Raw genomic sequence first — 19,846 nt, 5'->3', positions numbered from 1 at the left:
GGTCATGGGCAAAGTGGATGTAAAGCACACATCTTAACCATCATTAGCTTTAAACAAACTAAAAAATAAATGTATAGCATTACCTGTCATAATGCTTGTGTGAATGCTGCAAGCTGAATTTGGCTGCTGAAGATTAAAGTGCTAATAGCTGAAAATGCTAGAATTGATAGCTAAAAGTGCTGATGTTGATAGCTGAAATTGCTGAAGATGATAGCCAGCTACAATATTAGTTAAATGCCAAATTAGCCTAAAAACTGGAAAAAAATCCTAAATTAGCCAAAGCAGCTAGCATGCAGTTGACATATTAGCTAAACTCCATAGACTAAATAGACTAATCGACTATTATTTTAGTCGTCGACTATTTTATTAGTCGATTAGTCATCGATTATTGATTAGTCATCGATTTTTTTTGTTTTTTTTTGCGACTATTCTGTCTCTGGCTCCTGAAAAAAACAGCCTTAAAACAACTGACTGATCTTTTCTTAGTCAGTTGAAAAGCTGAGGATTCAATTCATGTTTTTCCTTCACTGTTTACACTGCCTCCAAGCTCGCAACAAAAAGGAAAATAAAGTAAAATGTAAGCAAATGACTGTCTTTGCAAACAAACAAATAAAGAAATTCTTATATTTTAAAAAAATAGGTTGATTATTGCTTTAAAAGTTTAAAGATGATGAAAACAAAAGATTTGTCGTCTATAGACGGTCGTTTTCCTCGTCGTTGAGGATGTGGCGTTCAGCAGGGATGTTCGCCAGCTCTTTAACGGACACAGGCAGGTCGTCTGCAGCCTGCGAGTTTTTCTTGAGACGCTGATAAAATTAACACAAGAAAAAATAAAGACAAAATCCTCTATTGCCACCATTGAAACCTGAGATCAAAGGCTAACACTGACCTGCCACAGAGTCCCTTTCCCTTTGGCCACCTTACAGGCCATGTTGAGTGGGATCATCGAGAGTGAGGACATAGCCAGGAACCAGCCCAAACAATAAGCCCACCAAGGATACACATACGTGTTGTTGAACTTCAGGGGGGTGTATTTCAGCAGCAAAAACACCAGGGTGCCCTTCAATGGGACAGTAAGAACAGTGGGTCATGTTTACAGATGATTTTTCTCTTTTAATCAACTGTTTTGGACACTCACAGTGCAGACTAGAGGGGTGACATAACGCCAGCAGTATTTGAACAGGAAGAGAGGTCTGTAGCCAATCATGTCCTCGATGTTTTCAAAGAAGCGATCGGCTCCTGTGGAGAAGATCATTTTAGACGAAATTACATAGAAACCCCACAAACTGATCAGCTTTGCTTGAACAAGACTGATTTTTTAATGTGCTTTTTTTTTTATATATAAATTTGATTGGCTTGATCAAGGTAAATATCACATATAAAAAACTGAAAGTGTTTCCAGATCAGTCCAGCAAACTGACTTTAACAAGACCAGTGATGTTCATTCATGCTGCAACAGTTGCTTTTTAAGCATCGACTGTATGTGAGAATTGGACTGAGTGGCCCCTCCCCCCTCACGTGCCAAACAGGAAGTACCTGCTGGCTCCAAGAAGCCATAGACTTGTATAGAGAAATAAACAGCTATTATTCAGTTGTTCTGTTTGTCAGAATAACCATTCTTGCTCTGTTCCTGCTAATCCTATTATTTCTCTGTTGTGAGTTATTCAAGTTATGAACTAACCATTCAGATGTCTCAGGATAACCATGTGGTTCCCCAACACATTCTCATTCCCAACTGGTCACATATTGACGGTTGGGCAAGGACCCCTCCGCGACACTTTTTGACGTTTTGAGTGTCCCCTAACTCTTTTTTGACATGATGGCTGTTTGTAAAATCAAGGGTCCGCGACCCGTGGGATGTGGTACTGGATGTGGACTGGTCCAATACCAGTCCCTTAAACCTAACTCTCGTCGAGCACGAGTCAGATTCACAACCGGTATTGCATCTGGTACTGGTTTGGGTCTAGTACCGCATCCAGTATCGCGCCCGGTGCCAGGTTAGGGTACCAGTGCGCTGCTTTTGACCGGTTCCAGTTGGCGGCTCAGAAGTAGGGGAACTATGATTTAATGGGAACAACCAGCACCTCAAAAAACGCGGAGTTAGGGACACCCAAAACGCCAAAAAGTGACGCAAAGAGGCCCTCAACCAACCGTCAGTATGTGACGACTTCAAACTCTCAAAACGTTTAATTGACAAATTCTCCTGTTTAGTGTTTAGGGGTGTGGCCTTCCAACAAGCCCACTCCTGATTGGCAAGGGTGGTTACCAAAGAAACATTTTGGACCAATCACAGCTTACTTCTGTCGTTGGGCTCCAACATGGCGGCATCCATATCACAAAATAATGGTGACTGAATTAACTTTATTTGGTTGGACCCAGAGGTAAACTATTTCTATGGGTGATGTCACACTGGCTCACTCCAGTTCTCATATACAGTCAATGTTCTTAAGCCAATGCTCAGTTTTCAGATGTCATTAAAAAAAGCCTAAATTATTTTGGACGGGCAAAAACAATTAACACATTAATGCATTTTATTTTGAAAATCAAAGGTAACTAACAATCAAAGACTCCAAATTCAGTTAGTAGTCTATTTGCATAAATGATGGTGACAACACTAGTGTTTGTGTTTTACCATAAATCCATCCAATAATCACCGACTGGAAAATTGCCATCAAAAGAAGTGTGGGTCCACTGCACACATAGTGATCAAAGATCTGCAGAATGTATGCTCCTGCCTAAAAAAAGAAATCAAATCTTTTTAATTATGTAGATCAATTAAATTGCACACTTAAATGGACCACAGTTAGCTTTAACAGGTAAACTCTCTTTCATGACTTGTTGATTACAGAGCTGACACCTCACCTGAGTCACCAAAAACAGGCCTAACCCGTAGCTAACGGCACAGACCAGCACCAAAAACAGTTCTCTGCGATATCCCTTTCGGATCTGGGAAGGGAAGACATCTGACAGAGAGGTCATGATGCTTTCAAGACCGGCAAACTGGAAGAGAGAAAAGTACGGATCAGAATAAAAAAAAAAAACAATAATATTTTCTAAGAAAAATGCTGCTGACCTGGCCATCGATTCCCAACAGGATGATCATTGCAAAGAAGCACACAGACCAGAGCTGAGGCCACGGCAGCAGAGTCACAGCCTGTGGATAGACGATGAAGACCAGACCAGGGCCTGCAACGCATTTTAAGAATGGGTCCTAAGATCTACATTTTTTTTATTGTTATTTAAAAAGTGCAGGTTTAATTTGAAATGTCTTTTCAAAAGACATCAAACATTTTTACCTGACTCAGCAACAGCAGAAATGTCGATGCCCTGCTTTTGTGACATGTAGCCAAGGATTGAGAAAATAGCAAATCCAGATGTGAAGCTGGTTCCACTGTTCAACAAGCACAGATAGAAGGAGTCTCTGCAAATCACAAGACACGCACACCCTTAATTCTGTCTCTATGAACACAATGCAAACTGCAGAAAAAAAGAGAAAAAGAATGAAGTCCAACTACCACCAAAAATTGATGCAGTTATTAGAAATACTGAAATAATTTCACATATAGTCTTGACTTTGCAGACACAAAGAGTCTTGTGAATAGAAGTTTGAGCAAGCAACCATTTGATCATTTGGACAACTGCATTAAAAAAAACAATGAACAAATATTAATGCGAGAATCTCAATTTTGGAAAAACTTTTACTTAAAAGGAAAAGGTTCTTCAAATCTAGCAGGACTGAGTAGGCAACTATAATGATCTTAATATAATTCTAATTATAATGATTTAATAAAGAATTCTAATCTAAAATAAAAAAGAACTAAATTATGAAGCAAAGACATCTTAATCAGAATTGTCTGTGAAGAGATATCAATGCAAAACACAAAATATAATGACTTTATAAAATGTTAGATCTTACAATTGCTATTTTATGAGCTAACCAGGTGTCTAGGTAACAGAAAATTAAAATATTTCCTTTTCTTATCATAGTTTTACAAATTTTAAAGACCCACTCCTGTAAAAATAATGTTTTTGGTGTTTTTAAGAAGTTCTTGTAGCATTTTAAAAAAACATATAAAAAAACTTAAGATTAAAACTGTGTTTCTGAGTATTTCTTTATATAAATTATGATAACGTTTGAAAGCTCGTATTTTTGAAGTAGCCACTGGCATGGGCGAGCCAAAGTCTTCCTGCTCTGCTACAATTTTGACAAATTGTAGACAAATAGATCCAATAAAGTCTTAATTTTCCTCGTCTGATCTGCCATTTGGATCAAAACTGTACAGCTGGATAGAGTTTAGTCACAGTTTTTGTTGCTTTGGGAATTTTTGCTTGGGGTTGTGAGGGGCTGTAGGATAGTGGGAGAGATTGTAAACAATGGGATCATGGGATATCAGAAGGTTACCTCCGCGCCAACAGCCCCGCCCACAGCCCCGCCCACAACTCTGAGGTGAATTTCTAATGAACTTCTGTCAAACTGCTGAAAATGTCTTAAAAAATGACACAGATTTTTTGATTTAGGCTATAATCATAATTAAAAGACCACTGGGGGGAATTTATCAATAGAAAAATGTAGTTGGAGTGGGACTTTAAAGGGTAACCAACCACTAAATCAACTTTTTTTTACTGTGGACCTCTATAAATGGGGCTTTAAAAGTGTTGTCTGCTGGTCATTGCTAAATTTTGGACAAAATAAAATAAACTTATTTAATTCTTTAAAATGTAGTCAAAACAACAGTCTGTGTGCTCCCCCCTTCAGGTTGAAATGAGGTATTACATTTGAATTTTGTGATTGGTCAAACCCTGTAAGTCCCACGTCATGATCTGCAGCTCCAGTAATGATAACAGTCCTGTTCCCCAGTCCCATCCCTCTGACTGGATTTTCACATTTCGGCTGTGGGCGGAGTCAGCCTCCAACTTCCCTGTTTGGTTACCCTTTAAAGTAAAAGATCTTTGGCTTTCTCCAGGTTGTTCATGTTGGTGCTGCTGTAGGTCTGCTCATCAAAAGTCAAAAACATGAAACCTCTCCAACAAAATTAACTCTTCTAGCTTCAGTTTTTTAAAAGAGTTACTGGAAGAGTCCAATAAGTCCCAAAAAAGTAACAAAGTTGGTAACGAGGGTGCTGTTTTACTCCAAGAAACTTAAAAATATAATTTTTTTTCTGTTTAAATATTTTAAAACTTTGATCAAATGTTTGCTTGATCAAATTCGTAATAGAGCATTTCCTTGTTTAAATGTGTATATTTGTAGTGTTTTTATATTATTTGGCTAAACTTGAAAGCCTATCCGGTTTCATTAGTTCTTCACAAGTATTTCATTCATGTCTCCCTGATGTTGTCACCTGTAGCAGTTGTTGTTGTACTTGTTGTAGCTCCCAAATGTTGTCAGGTATCCCAAACATAAAGCATAGGAATAAAAAATTTGTGTTCCAGCATCCATCCAGACCTATGAACCAATGACATGTTACATGTTCCACACACCGCTACAGCAGACAGAGATATCCAACCACAGAGAGGACGAGCTGAACGATACCTGCGGGTCTGCGAGTCGCTGCGGATTGGGATAAAGGTAGTACTTGATGCCGTGGAAAGCTCCAGGAAGGGTCATTCCTCTGATGAACAACACAAATAATAAGAGGAAGGGGAAGGTTGCTGTGATGTAGGTAGCCTGCAAAAGAAAAAAAAGGGTAAAAATATAAATTTGAGTCTGAATTTGAAAGACCTGTTTTGTGATGTGAAGGAGGCTGGTTATTTATTTGAGATATATATAATTAAAACGCAAAAACTATTATCGAATTAATTATTTATCACGATTGTGGCGCTTTAGCTGTAATGAAAACGCCTAATGATTGAATAAATAAGAGATAGTCACGTTTTTTAACATGTCAAGCAACTAAGCGAAAAAAGTTAAATTTACTGTCAGAAATTCAGTAGAAATATTCTTTAAATTAGTGTTTTTAATTTATAGTCCAATAAAAGTTTTTTAATTTCGGTAAATAACACTAAAGCGGTTAAAGTTTTGAACAAATGTGTATTCGGCGTATTTGCGGAGGTCTCTGGTCCCTAACCCCACGAGGAGGAATACTGTATTTGCATCTCTACAGTCTGCTTAGATACAAAATTTGATCACATTTGTCAATAGCGGTATTTTATTGTAAAAAAATGGTTAATTTTGAAAATTGACTGGATTTTAATGGATCGGTCGCAGCTCGCGCAAAGAAATAGACCAGACACTGAAACGATCGCTGCACTGCGCGAGCCGGCCGCGGAGGAAGGCGGAGTTTCACGTTTGGTGTGAACTACGCCAAAGGTTAACAAGAGCGCCGATTGGAGGCGGCCTTCATTCCACATGCAGTGTGAACCAGGAGTAACTTCCTCACCAACAACTCAGAGGCAAACTTCTAATGAGCTCCTGATGCTCTTCCAAAACTGTCTTAAGAAACAAACAGGCTTTTTGATTTAGGCTAAAAACTAAAAACCACTGGAAGTGATTTTCCAACAGAAAAAAATACACTTTGGAACTTTAAGTCCGTGTTGAAGAACAAACTAGTTTGAATGGATTTAAGCCCAAACAGAAGGCACCAATAATCAAGGTCCATTACACATCTGTCCACAGGAACATCGCGCTCTCCACCTAATCGAGACTCAGATCGCCTTCAAATCAAGAGTTGAAACTTTGATCACTTTTGATTGAATAGTAGCACAAACTTAAACTTCCTTTGAGGATTCGCAGTTTATCATCATAAATGTCATTTATATTGCCTTGAACGCATAGTGTCACTGCTGACGTCACTGGATGCTTTCTGACAGCACAGAAGCCAAAGCAAGATAAAGAAAGAATAAGCAAAAATGATAAAAATAAAATAAAATAAAATAAACTATCCAAGAGACAAATAATTATGACCTCCCAGCTTTAAAATGAGGATAACAGCAAAAACTTAGAAGACACATGAATTAAGCTTAGTGTCCTCTACAATATTTACTTTATGTTTATACCACCACATTTATTTTGCCTTTTTGCCTTGGAGATGTCCGACTTAAAAAAACAAGAGAACATCCAGCAGTTTCTCCTGTGAGAAAATGCCCAACATCTGCAGCAAATAGTCACTCTGGAAGAATTCACACATTTTTCTTTTGGACATCATTCTACTTTGACACATCTTTTCAGATAATGTAAAATAATAAAAAAAAGAAAACAATGCTTTTCTTTTGTTGAAGAACATTTTGATTCAAAACATTCACCAGTTCTGGAAAGACGTTGAAGAAACTCTCAGCAAGAGTCCCACTCCAGGCAAGATGAAGGACTAAATACTGTAAATGTTCTTGTAGTGATATATTACAGTGATGCTTTACAGCTGTGTGCTTTTTGTAAACATGGATTTTGTAAAAGTTCAAGGACGAGTGACCGTAAAGTTCTGCCTTAATAAGTGAAAGCCAATTAATGATTCTGGGAATTATTTTATTGTTAAATAAAATATTTGGACTATAATTATTGCAGAAATTAAAGGTTTTCTTTAATAGGAAATGTTCTTCATGGAGAATTTGTATCTTGTTGGAAGACAAAACAGTTTGGAGAAAGCTAAGCTGCAGGCTCTCTGTGAGATCAACAACTTGGTCTAAACAATTTGGGGAAATCCTTTAATTCTGATATATTCTTCAAAATGAAAATTGTTATAACATTTTTCAGTAAAACAGTTAACCAGCCTGAGTTTCTCTTGATTCAAATTATTCTTAAAAGGCAGACTCAACACTGTTAGAATAAGTTGCCATGTGGAGTTCACCAAGGTTCAATTCTAGACCCTACATTTTTTTCCTTACATATACTTTAAATTGTATCAGTTTATTGACCAAACAAGATATCCATGGGGTTCCATTTGTGTTAAAAACACATTTTTTGTCTCCACTGTTTATGTCTGGCCAGGCCCAGGAGGAGCGCGATGGCAGAAGCCAGCACCTGGTCCTGGAGGAGCACTGGGGGAGAAGCCAGCACCAGGCCCAGGAGGAGCGCGATGCCAGAAGCCAGCGCCTGGTCCAGGAGAAGCACTGGGGGAGAAGCCAGCACCAGGCCCAGGAGGAGCGCGATGCCAGAAGCCAGCACCGGGCCCTGGAGGAGCACTGGGGGAGAAGCCAGCACCTGGTCCTGGAGGAGCACTGGGGGAGAAGCCAGCACCGGGCCTTAGAGGAGCGCAATGGCAGAAGCCAGTGCCTGGTCCTGGAGGAGCACTGGGGGAGAAGCCAGCACCGGGCCTTAGAGGAGGGCGATGGCAGAAGCCAGCACCGGGCCTTAGAGGAGCGCGATGCCAGAAGCCAGCGCCTGGTCCTGGAGGATTACTGGGGGAGAAGCCAGCACTGGGCCCAGGAGGAGCGCGATGGCAGAAGCCAGCGCCTGGTCCTGGAGGAGCATTGGGGGAGAACCCAGCACCGGGCCCTGGAGGAGCACTGGGGGAGAAGCCAGCACCGGGCCTTAGAGGAGCGAGATGCCAGAAGCCAGGGCCTGGTCCTGGAGGAGCATTGGGGGGGAAGCCAGCACCGGGCCCTGGAGGAGCATTGGGGGAGAAGCCGGAACCGGGCCTTAGAGGAGCGCGATGGCAGAAGCCAGTGCCTGGCCCTGGAGGGGTGCGCAGGAGAAGCCAGCGTCAGGGCTTGGAGGGGTGTGGCAGGAAAAGCCAGTGCCGGGCCCTGGAGAAAGCGCAGTGAGAGAAGCCAGCGTCAGGGCTTGGAGGGGTGTGGCAGGAAAAGCCAGTGCCGGGCCCTGGAGAAAGCGCAGTGAGAGAAGCCAGCACCGGGGCCTGGAGGAGTGTGGCAGGAAAAGCTAACATCAAGCCGACGGTGAAGGACCCCCCTCAGACAAATGCCACAATTGGAAACGTGGCTGAGCCCGAGCCAAACATTTGTCAGAGGGGGGAAGCAACGTTGGAACGGAGAGGTGTGTGGTTGTGACACACCCCTCTTCAAGCCAAGTATCCCTCTGTTGCTTTATCTTGTTTTTATCTACCCAGGAGGGGTTGTTTTTAGTCACCTGAGATGTTCTTTTAATTACATGCACTAATTTATTATTTTATTATTATGTCTTTTTATATTGGATTTTCTAAGCCTGGTGATTTAAGTCTTCTGAATGCCTTGGGTATTTTATCTTTTTGACAGGCTCCTGGCTCCAACATACTGACAGACTGAAGACCCAGCTACCCCCGTTGAATACAATAAACTCTTTTTACTCCCCTTTGAACTGTAGACCCGGGTAACTTGTCTCCACACACCTACAAATCAGAGATCCTGTTGGTCTGCTACAGTTTGGTAACAATAAGAAAAAGTTCTGTTTTATCACTATTGAATTTGAATAATTTCACAGTGAACCAGGACTTCATTGATAGAATTAAATCAGTGAGGGATTGACTCAATAGTAACCATTGTTACGGTCATGATATCTGGGTGCAATTATTAGCCATACAGCATGTATGTTACATCTGTAACCCCTCACTTTGTATTATATGAACTGCACTGCCACAGATGCACATTATTCTCACCTCTCTTTTGCAAAATAAAAAAATACAGTGTAATGTAAATGTATGAGGGGAGATGAAAGCATCCTGTGCATGATAGTGATGCAACAGCAAATTCCCTGATCCCACCATCCTGTTTCCATGTCCACTTCAACACTAACAAGAACTTGACAACAAGAACTTAAGCTTCATGTTGGAAAAAGATTGAAAAAAAATGTAATTGTGCTTTTGTTTTCCTATATTGTAATGTGGCCTTCACAGATTTGACCAAAAGTTAAATCCTCTACAGCTGCTGTTTGAGCCTCAGGAGTTTTAACAATATATTCAAATTCTTTTGCTGTATCTTTGACATTGTTTTGCTATTCTTTGTTCTTACTATTTTTCTCAATCCTATAACAAAATCCACTATCTTTCTTTTTAATATATGTTCTGCTCCAGCTCCAGAAAAAAACACGTTAAAAATGTCTAAGAAAACAGGCAAGAGTGGGACACCAGCTTTGTGGGTTCAGGACCCCAAATAATACAAGTGATCAGATAATCTGGCATTTTTGTCTTTGTCTAAAAAGAAAATTAAAAATTAAGCTAAAAAAAAAAAAAATAGAGTACAAACACTTAAAGACACTGAGATTTTGTTTAAAAAAGCAGGAAGTCAACTGACCCAGACTTATTAACTGTTGAAGTCGCGCCTTCTCATATCTGTTTAACAGAAATAAACTAATAAAAAACCTGCAAACTCAACTATGTGATCACTGACACAAAACCCAGGACTTTAAACCACTACTGAGTTAGGAAGACACAAAAAAAGAAAACAGAAACAATGATACTTTGTCTTTGTCTTCCACACTACCCCACTGACCGACTCACCACTGCTTCAAATCTCACAGCTGAGTGGATGAAACGCACCTGATACAGGTGCAGCACACCTGTGCCAGGTGAGCGAAGTAGGTCACAGGGAGGGAGGAGGGGCTTAGGCAGCCTGTACAAAATTCTTTGACAAACTTTTCATGAAAATGAATAACTGAGTTCATTCTTTTATTCTTCCTCCTCCATAGAGAACCTCAAACTTTTTCAGCTCTGTTGCCTCCTAAACAGCACAAGTTCAGCTACGATGTGTATAAAATATAACACCCTTAAGCAACTCTTTATTAATTCTATTTATGTTTTATTTTACTTGATTGTATGGAAAATGTTTTGAAGTTGTAAAAGATGCACTCTTGGGTTTTTAACGTCTTGTGGAATTTTTCTCATGATGGAGAACATTTAAAGAAAATTAAGATAAAAAGGATTTCTTTATTCAAATCATTGTGAATGAGAAGAAGAAAAAATGGAAATTTGAAAAAGAGTGAATTGACATAGAAAAAATGCTGGATGGGCCTGAAGCAGGGGTGTCAAACTCAATCGCACAAACACACTTTAGGTCTCGGGCCGAACAAAATAAACATCTACTGAAAAAATAAAAAAAAAACGAAATTGTTAAAACTTTTAAACTTTAAAAACATAACTTTTTTTAAAAACATAAATATGAGTAAAAACAAACAGGAAAATCATTCCAGAATAAATCAACTTAAAAAACGTTTAATATTTTACTCTCCATAATAATATATTTTGTCAAGAATATACAAATTAGAAATAAACTAAATATTAAAAGAAAAAAAACATAAATTTATTTACTTGTATGTCTATATAAAACATCAAACATAAATATCCTAAAAGATTTTGCTCTTCATAAAATATATCCTGTCAAAATTATATTGCCCATTCTGCCAACACTGGCGTTTGACAAGGCAGCCGATGCACTGTATGATGGGATTTGTAGTTCATATTGTAATGATTGTCGCAGTCACATTAGGTCTTCTGTCAGCTCTGGCAGCCCAAGGAATTATGGGATTTCGTTTTCCTCGCCTTTCTGGGTGGATTGGAGGTGTTTGTCAATGTGTTTTGTTTTCTGGCTGTTCTACTTTGTTTTGTTCATCGTTGTTTTATCCTGTTATGTTAAAAGTCATTCTAACTGATCTCTCAGCCTCCATAATCACAGTGTTGCTTCAGTATGTTAGCAAGATAACATCAGGCCGTTAATAATAATGAAGGTCCCGCCCTCGACTCGGAGGTGAATTTCGACGTCCTAGAAAACGAAACAGGTTTTTTTGATTTTGGCAAAAACAACATATTGATAATTAAAAGACCACTAGGAACACTTAAAATAATTGGAGTGGGACTTTTTTCCTGCATCTTCTTGTTTTTGAGTTCTGCCAGAGGGTTGTTCATTCATAAAGCCACTGTGATTTAGTCATTTAGGATTTTTTTTTTTTTTTTACCCAAGGAATTTAAGCTGAGACCCAGTGTGGAACTCAGAACCACTTTTTTGGTTCTGATTGCCTGATTACTGGATCTGTGCCTGGAAATCCTTCAGTAAAACTCTAATGGAAGACTCAATACAAAGAAACAGAAACTCATTTTCTTTAAACTCATTGACATCATTGTGCTGCTCACCCACTATCATCCCATTGTTGTTTTTTTAAAGTTAACATGCCATGTGTTTTATTCATACCAATGTGGTATAAATAAAAATGCTCCAGGTCTATTTTTGTGTGGACTAAAGCAAAACCAAATGAAGAAAATATGTGGAAATCTGGCAACTTCCCACAGAGTATTTTTACTGAATTAATACAGACACAAACAATTCCAAATACCATTCAGGCTTATTGAAAGAAAAGAGAAGTCAAGAGAAGCTTCATACAGGTTAGGACAGAAACCTCTGGGCATTAACCCAAACCAAACCAAAGTCTGATTAAGGTGTGACCTGATTTATTTAATTCTCATCTGCTTTAAAAAAAATAAGTCATCCAAATGATTTGGTAACTGGGATAAAAGGACTGGATTATAAAAACACAGAGAGTTTTTAAAGGCTTCAGAATGCGCTTAGTCACTACATCATTTCAAAAAGAAAAAGAAATAAGACTACAAATTGATAAAATAAACAATCTACGTGATAAACAAATGGATCAAACCACAAAGTTAAGCAGGACCGTTTTAAAATTGAAAATTAAGGACAAATCCTCCAGTGAAAACATTGACACATATTCCGCATTTCAGAATTACCTTTCCAGTAGACCTGACTCCTTTCCACACACAAAAGTAGCAGATGACCCAGGACAGGAGCAGGCACAGAGAAAGATCCCACTGTATGTTTCCAAAGTCATCCACACCTGAGGAGATCTTTAACACGCGCCGCCTGCAAGACAAGTCAGGATGTCACCAGACGTAAACATTTTATTGTATTAGTTCCATCTCTGGCTGATAGAAGTGTTATGATACACCTGCTGTAACTGATTATTTTAAACGTGCATGGCTAAGTGCATGAGTCAATATAGAGAGGTTTTTACTTATTCTTAAAGTGACGAGGAATTTGTTTTGATCAACAGTTTAGATTATTGAAAGCTTTAACATTTAAACTTTCAAAGGAACTACAGCAGGATGAATTTTTTTAATGCATAAAATAGTAAAACAGAAAGCGATCCTGCCCTTTAATATTGTCATAGTCTAAAACTGTAAATGTATATTTCATCTTATTAAAATATTGTGTAAAAGTTCTGGTTCTGGACCTCTTTTTTCTGAAAACTAAACACAATAATCCAGTAATTTGTCTCAAATAAAAGTTGAGTGCATAGAAATAAACTTGTTTTTAAGAATTTGACTTGGTCTGATGTGACATTTTAATTTTGAGACACTATATTTTGGCTCTTATTTTTAGGCCATAATAAATTAGAAAAAAATAAAAATATATATATATTTTAGTCTATTTTATTTCATTTTATTTTATATTATTATTTTTGATTTTATTTATTTATTTTTTCATTTTTGTATTTTACATTATATCCTGTCCAGCAGCTAAGCAAACAGACTAGATCTGAAGGTCTATTGTGTTGTACACATTTTACTATTACAATAGTAAACGCATCTTCTTATCCAGGTGTATATATGCATAAACCCCTTTTGTTTTTTATTTATTTATTAAAAGTATTACATTTTAAATTGAAAGACATTTTAAATTGAATGACAAAAAATTGAAATCAGAGGTTATTTTTGAAACGGTTCTGGTTAACAATACAGTAAAATTAAACACTAATCTTTTCTTTTTTAGCTTTATTCTCACTATTTACTATAAAATTAAATAAAAACAACATTAAATGCAAACTTACTGCCAGAACTCTATAACAGATGATGATGATGTATTCACGAGTGACGTCCAGTTGACAGAAGCATTATAGTTGTTTATTTCCACACAATGATCTGAAAAATATGAAAAAGTGTCTTCATTATGAGTCATTCATTTAATGTTGATGTGCAGGTAGGAGGGTTTGTACATTAAACACGTCACCATATTGTATTAAAAGCACTTACTGTTCAGGATGCACGAGTGTGTGGAGGAAATAAACATGTTTCATTATAACCCTTTTACCTGTATTCCACTTGTTATTACAAGTGGCCCATGGTAACTCTCCCGAGAAGGAAGAGAAGAAGTAGAGGAAGGCCCAAGCTAAAATCACAACGTAGCTGATATTTCCAAAGAAAATGATCATTTGGCTGGCGTACCCCATTCCTGGAAATAACAAGCTGTTACCAATGCATTTGCCTAATATTTTCATCTCAAACCCCGACCTGTGATGCACACTTACCTTCAAACAAAGGGCAGACCTTCCTCCAGCACATGATGCCTCCCTGACTGGTGTACTGGCCGAGTGCTGCCTCCAAAACGAACAGAGGAATCCCGCATGTCACGAGGAAAAGGGTGTAGGGAATGAAGAACGCACCTGCAAAGAAAAACATGGCAAAACAAGAATCTTCATTGGACTTTTTATTGACCAAATTTTCATACACATCATCTATCTAGAGGCAGAAGTGTGTCAGATGCAACACAATAAAAGTTTGCTCTTCGAGAACGAAAGTATTTACAACCAGGATTAAACCAGGGTTGTGATTGTTTCCCTCTCAACATGATTTGATACACATATATGGTCCAGGGAGGCAGCAGGCAATCAGAGATAGAGCAGAGTCAGAAACGCTCGGTAATGCAAGCAGGGTGGCACAAACAATACTTCGCACAGAGCGAGGCTCTTTGTGCTGCTTCAGAAACAGGTGGGTGATTGTCAGATTGGAGTGAAGAGAGTGGCATCCAGAGACTGTGTGCTGGGGTTGTTGGGAGGTGTAGTGAGTTTAGTACTCTGGTAATGGGGAGACAGAGCTCTGACTGCTGACAGCAGGACTATCCAGTACCTGGATTTTATAAGCAATTCGGACACCATCCTCACTACTTTTTTTTTTTAAAACAACAAATATGTCACTGACATAATGCAAAAAACAGCTAATGCAAACATTTTATGAATCCATTTTGTTCTGATTTAAAACTTGAACGGTTCATAAAAAATAAACTTGAATACATTGTTTTCACAAAAATGTTTCAAATGCAATGCATTGTGGCAATTATTTGCCAATCTAGTGAGCATCAATCCTCACTGCTTTTTGCAGAGACTTCTGGGAAATTTCTAGGACACTCAATTTTTGAATTGTAGATTCAAATAAAATGGCGAAAACACTAAAGTATACGAAGAACACAGTCACATAAACAAAAATGCCATAGCACAAATGCTTTTTCGGTAAATTTGGCGAATAGCAGCATTTGTAATGACGGGTGGTGGTACATGATAGTTTTACATGATAGATGTTTTAAGAAAACAGTTTAGACTAATATTGATACGCTCAAAATTTCAGATTTTCTATCATCGTTATCGTCCACATCAGCTCTGGGGTTTTCTATTCTCATTTACATCACCTCTCCACCTCTATTCTTTATTTTATTTAGTTCTCTATGCTTCTGTTTGGTGCAGTGTGATTCAGGTGTTGTTCCTCTTTCCCATTCCCCTCCGGGTGAGAGATTTCAGATTCCAGGTGGATCGTCTGTGCTCCTGTTCTAGGCCGTGGACCATGCTTCTGGTTTGTCTTGCCGGTGGACCCCCCCCCCCCCCCCCTGTCCCAGTCCCATCTGGCTGATCACTATTTAGATACTTAGATAAGCTAATTCTTCTTTAATAGTCCTAGTAAATCGGCCGTCTGTCCTGGGAGAGGATCTCTCCTAAGGATCTAAGGGCAGGGATCTGTTTAGTTTCGCAACCAGCTATTGTTATATATACTTTATGACCGGCCCTGTGGTTCTGTACAACTACCAGCATGAAGCCCAATGAGGGAATTGTTAGTGATACTGGTTTTTATGCATACAATTGAATTGAATTAAATTGAACTGAATTTGTAACCTGGGGGTACATAAATTCTTCACGCTTGATGACTGTTTGAATGCCACCCTCTACTCTACATTCACGACCATAAACCTTTAAAAAAATCAAGAAACAGCATGAAATCTTGAAGAATCTGCCGATGTCTCCCCATCGCGCATTGGTAGTTGTATTTCTGTAACACGAGTGAAGAAGTGAAATAATTCAGACATAATCCAAGCAAAACTGGCAGTTTGACAGAAACTAATCATTTACTTCCTGATTGATTGTATACCAATGTAATCTTGCTGTGGTTTTCAACCAAGACTGCTGTAACTTCTGGAACTAGATCCTTTTTTTGATACGTATCTGTGTCTTTTACATCCCCAGATTAAAGTCAAGGACGTTTCTTGTATTGTTAATCTTCTCCGCCCAAGAAATAATACAATGTACATGGGATTATTGATAGATGATTTCTTTATCTGTAAATCTGTGTTTGTAAATCAATTTATCTTTTGACTTCAATAGAATTTAACAGTTAAACCATGGCAGCCTTTTGTTCGATCTTATACTTTGTTATGTCATGATCAGGTTTTAGTTGTGTTTTGGTTCATTTATTGGTTCTGTGTTAAAAAAATACAAAATCCAATCTATCCCCGCCAACCCAAAAACTAACAGTATTCCCTGAATAACAATTGTGCACAATTTTGCAGTGTGTAAGATAATCTTTAGTGACCCAAAAGTCTTCTCAGTGGCAGGAGAAATGGCGCTGATGGAGCTACACCTGCTAAACTTGCTTTCACAGCTAAGAACTACAGAGGTTCCTTACATACTCAGATTACTTCACCTTTGGGTTGGATAATTCATCTCTCAGTGTTGCCAGAAAAGCAATCCTGACCCTTTGACATTCCCGATCCAACACTTGTGAAACCAGTGGATGGGCGTGGCTTATCCAGCTGGTGTCATAAGACTCCTGTGGCGGGCTGGAAAACCCGAAGAAGACACCGCAAGTGAGATCGGCATGTTTTAATCCAGGTGTAGGAGAAATCCAGTTTCTGTGCTTGAACAACCCAGACTGAAACTGTAAATATTGCTATTCTCAATCTAAAACAATCAAATTTAAGTGGAAATATTCAAATTACTTAAATTAATTTGTCCTTTAGGCATCAAAATCTCCTGAAATGCTTTTTGAGATTTTTTTAAGCCTTTCTCTTTGAGATCTTTTACAAAAATCGGAACATTTATTTGACTAAAGGTAAAGCAGATTTTTTCTGAATGATGTGCATGTTATCTGTCTCATACATGACATGCTGACAGTTTTCCCCACCTCCTTCATGCACCTTAGGTAAAAAGGTGGAATCAAGTGAGATGAGGCCTATAGAGGATTATTCAACCCAGTCTTGACTTTTGGCAAGAAGTCATTTTCTGTAGATGGTTATTTAAGTTGTCCAACTTATTTATAAAATCCGTTTTGTCTTTAGTTTCTTGGGTTTTTACCTACTATTGTGGTATTTTTATGCTGAGTAGATGATTGAATGCTTGAAAATGAATAGTGCAAGCTTTTATTGTGAAAACCCTCTTATTTTGAAAGTGTCTTTTATTGTGAAGGCAAAATTGCAATTGTGTTGAGAGTTCAAGGAGAAAAAAGTGAAGCTTTGCGGCTTTATAGTTTTACCCTTTTAACATCGGACACATTTTCAAGGATAGAACATCGGAGCTAAACGACAACAACTCCCTGTGACCCACTACACATTCGGTCTGTCAGTATTCTTCTAAATATATGCAGTTACATTTCTCTAAAATAATTTGATATTTGTTATATTTGCCAGAATTTTAAACATTAAAAAAAAATAATTTCAGAACTGGAAAAATTCAAGCTAACCTTCAGTTAAACAAGCAAATAAAAATACTGTCTTGTACCAGTGAAAAGTAAGGAAAACATTTTCATAGATTTTGCGGCGTGTTAAATCTTACTAAAGCATAACCTCAGTGTGCAGAGCCCCAGCAAGCAAAAGAAAAGAGCAAACTGATACATCAAAGAACAAAAATGACAGTTGTTCTTGGCATGACATATTTTGGCCAAACTACTAAATTATTATGCATATTTTGCACAGTGACAGGTTTATAGTTGTCGGACTTCTTTGAAATCTTGTACAGACGTTTTGGATTTTAATCCAAAATCCACCCAATTTATTATTATTTTTTTACCCTTGTTTTCTAACATAGGCAAGAAGACAAGAAACAATTTTATTTATTATTTGCCCTATTGTTTGAAATGACATAGGAAACCTCTCCTCCTTTTTTATGATTTCTAATTTAAAGCATGATAAATTAGTAAAGAGGATTTTGGTTGAATTTCTTAAACTCCTTCATTCAATATTCAGCTTCTCACTGACAGCTCTCATTTAATTACCTCCAACAGACAAACAGGTAACATGCGCTAATTCAAAAATATGACCACACTTACTGAGACTTCACTTATTAGGTTTCATTGAAAAAATGTTTTAAAATTGCAGACTTAGACAACAATTAAACCAGTAACGGTATTAAAATAAAAATACTCACCCCCACCATTCTTATAGCAAAGATATGGAAATCTCCACACATTGCCAAGTCCAATAATAGCCCCTGCAACAGACAAGATAAACTCCTTTTTGCTGCCCCACTTGCCCCGCTCCTCAGTCGTTTGTGGAGTATTCTTTATCATGGTATGACACGGAGTGTCTGCCATCCTGCCGAGGAAGGAATTGAACTAGTGGCAGGGATCTTTTGTGTTGACTTGACTAGGAACTTATGTTCAAGGCTTACCTAATGCTTACCTAATTGACACTTTTCATGCCTTTTTAGCCACAAGGGGGACCTCTAGCTGCATTTTGTGAACTTCATTACACTTCAGATGATGAATGCTTGTGAGCACATTCTTAAACTGGACGTTTTATGGACAGTTCTGACCGCGGGGCTTACAGCTAGGCAAATAAGAGTGGGACATGTTTTGACTTAAACCAAATTTTTAGCTAACTTTTTAGCACATGGTCCCCCTGGAAACACTTGATAAACATGTATAAATATGCCACCTGTATATTACAGTCTAATAAAGTTTTGAACTTTAGATGCATATCAGCGATGTGCATCAGGTAGGATTATGACAGGTTATAAACAGTGTCCATACGCTTCTGTTTTTGCTTTTCAATTTCCTGTAAACGACGAAGATATTTTTGTTTGTTTGCATTTATCTTTTAAAAGAAAATGTTGCGGCATGACTTGAGCTTTTTTGTTCTTCCAGGAGGTGTTACTGTAAGAAAAGTCACACCATACAACATTGACAACAGCCTGTTAGAAGTGACATAAACAACTGTAACGAGATGATTAGCTGAGTTAATATTTGTGAAAAAGAAAAAAAGTATTAAACGTTTTTGTCACAAATGAAGACTTGTAAAAAATATGCGGAGGTGAAATTTGTGCAGCAAACATTTCGCGTGTTTTTGAATGAGTCGCAGGTGGTTTGGTTAATAACTTCATTCATCCAGGTCAAAGCCCGTTTGGCACAGAGTAAAATGTCAGGCTCGACTCAGATATTTGTGTAATGCAGCTGCAGCATAACGTTTTTGTCAGGAGAGGGCAGGTCTTGAAAAGTCAGATTTAATTGACAGACAGATATGCATTTCTGTTTTGTCCTTAAGTTTTAATAGAAGTTAGCTGCTTTATTTGACATTTCTACATATGTCTTTTAACTTGTGCCAACTCAGCAGTTATGTTGTCCCAAGGTATGCCATTTCTGAGTGACTGTAATGCCTTCTTTTCTCAAGGACTATTTTTGTGCAGCTTAGTATTTCAAAAGCACAGCAGGGGGCACCTCCGGGTCTTTGATCCTTCCTTTAATAATAACTGAACCATCCTGTAACTGCTGTAGCTTGTTGGCTGAAATTTTGCTTTTTTTTGCAGCACTATATATATATATATATATATATATGTGTGTGTGTATACATAAATAAATATATGTAATATACAAATATAATATATGTATATATATATACCTTATATATAACGGTATATGTTTTATATATGTCTATATATATTTATATA

At 37.9% G+C, this 19,846-nt stretch overlaps 1 protein-coding gene across 2 annotated transcripts; it reads right to left on the bottom strand.

Annotated features, from left to right (window-relative positions):
• Positions 1 to 403: 403 nt before the first annotated feature.
• LOC112145707 (sodium- and chloride-dependent GABA transporter 2) lies at positions 404 to 18,819 on the bottom strand. Of its 2 annotated transcripts, XM_024271095.2 has the most exons (14): positions 18,329 to 18,819; positions 14,174 to 14,308; positions 13,957 to 14,097; positions 13,697 to 13,787; positions 12,597 to 12,729; positions 5,531 to 5,665; positions 5,340 to 5,443; positions 3,297 to 3,421; positions 3,074 to 3,186; positions 2,863 to 3,000; positions 2,633 to 2,735; positions 1,139 to 1,239; positions 890 to 1,060; positions 404 to 806 (listed from the first exon to the last, which is right to left on the bottom strand). In XM_024271095.2, the coding sequence occupies exons 1-14, from the start codon at positions 18,492 to 18,494 to the stop codon at positions 693 to 695; spliced, it is 1,770 nt and encodes a 589-aa protein (XP_024126863.1). In that variant the 5' UTR covers positions 18,495 to 18,819; the 3' UTR covers positions 404 to 692. The 2 variants fall into 2 exon arrangements, with proteins under 2 accessions (XP_024126863.1, XP_024126864.1); XM_024271096.2 differs by lacking the exon at positions 13,957 to 14,097 and having other exon boundaries at positions 671 to 806.
• Between the last annotated feature and the right edge of the window lie 1,027 nt (positions 18,820 to 19,846).

The sequence above is a fragment of the Oryzias melastigma genome, linkage group LG5 (genome assembly GCF_002922805.2).
Source record: "Oryzias melastigma strain HK-1 linkage group LG5, ASM292280v2, whole genome shotgun sequence".
Taxonomy (NCBI): domain Eukaryota; kingdom Metazoa; phylum Chordata; class Actinopteri; order Beloniformes; family Adrianichthyidae; genus Oryzias; species Oryzias melastigma.
Note: the sequence above shows the minus strand (reverse complement) of the source record. Positions and strands in the feature narration are given on the sequence as shown.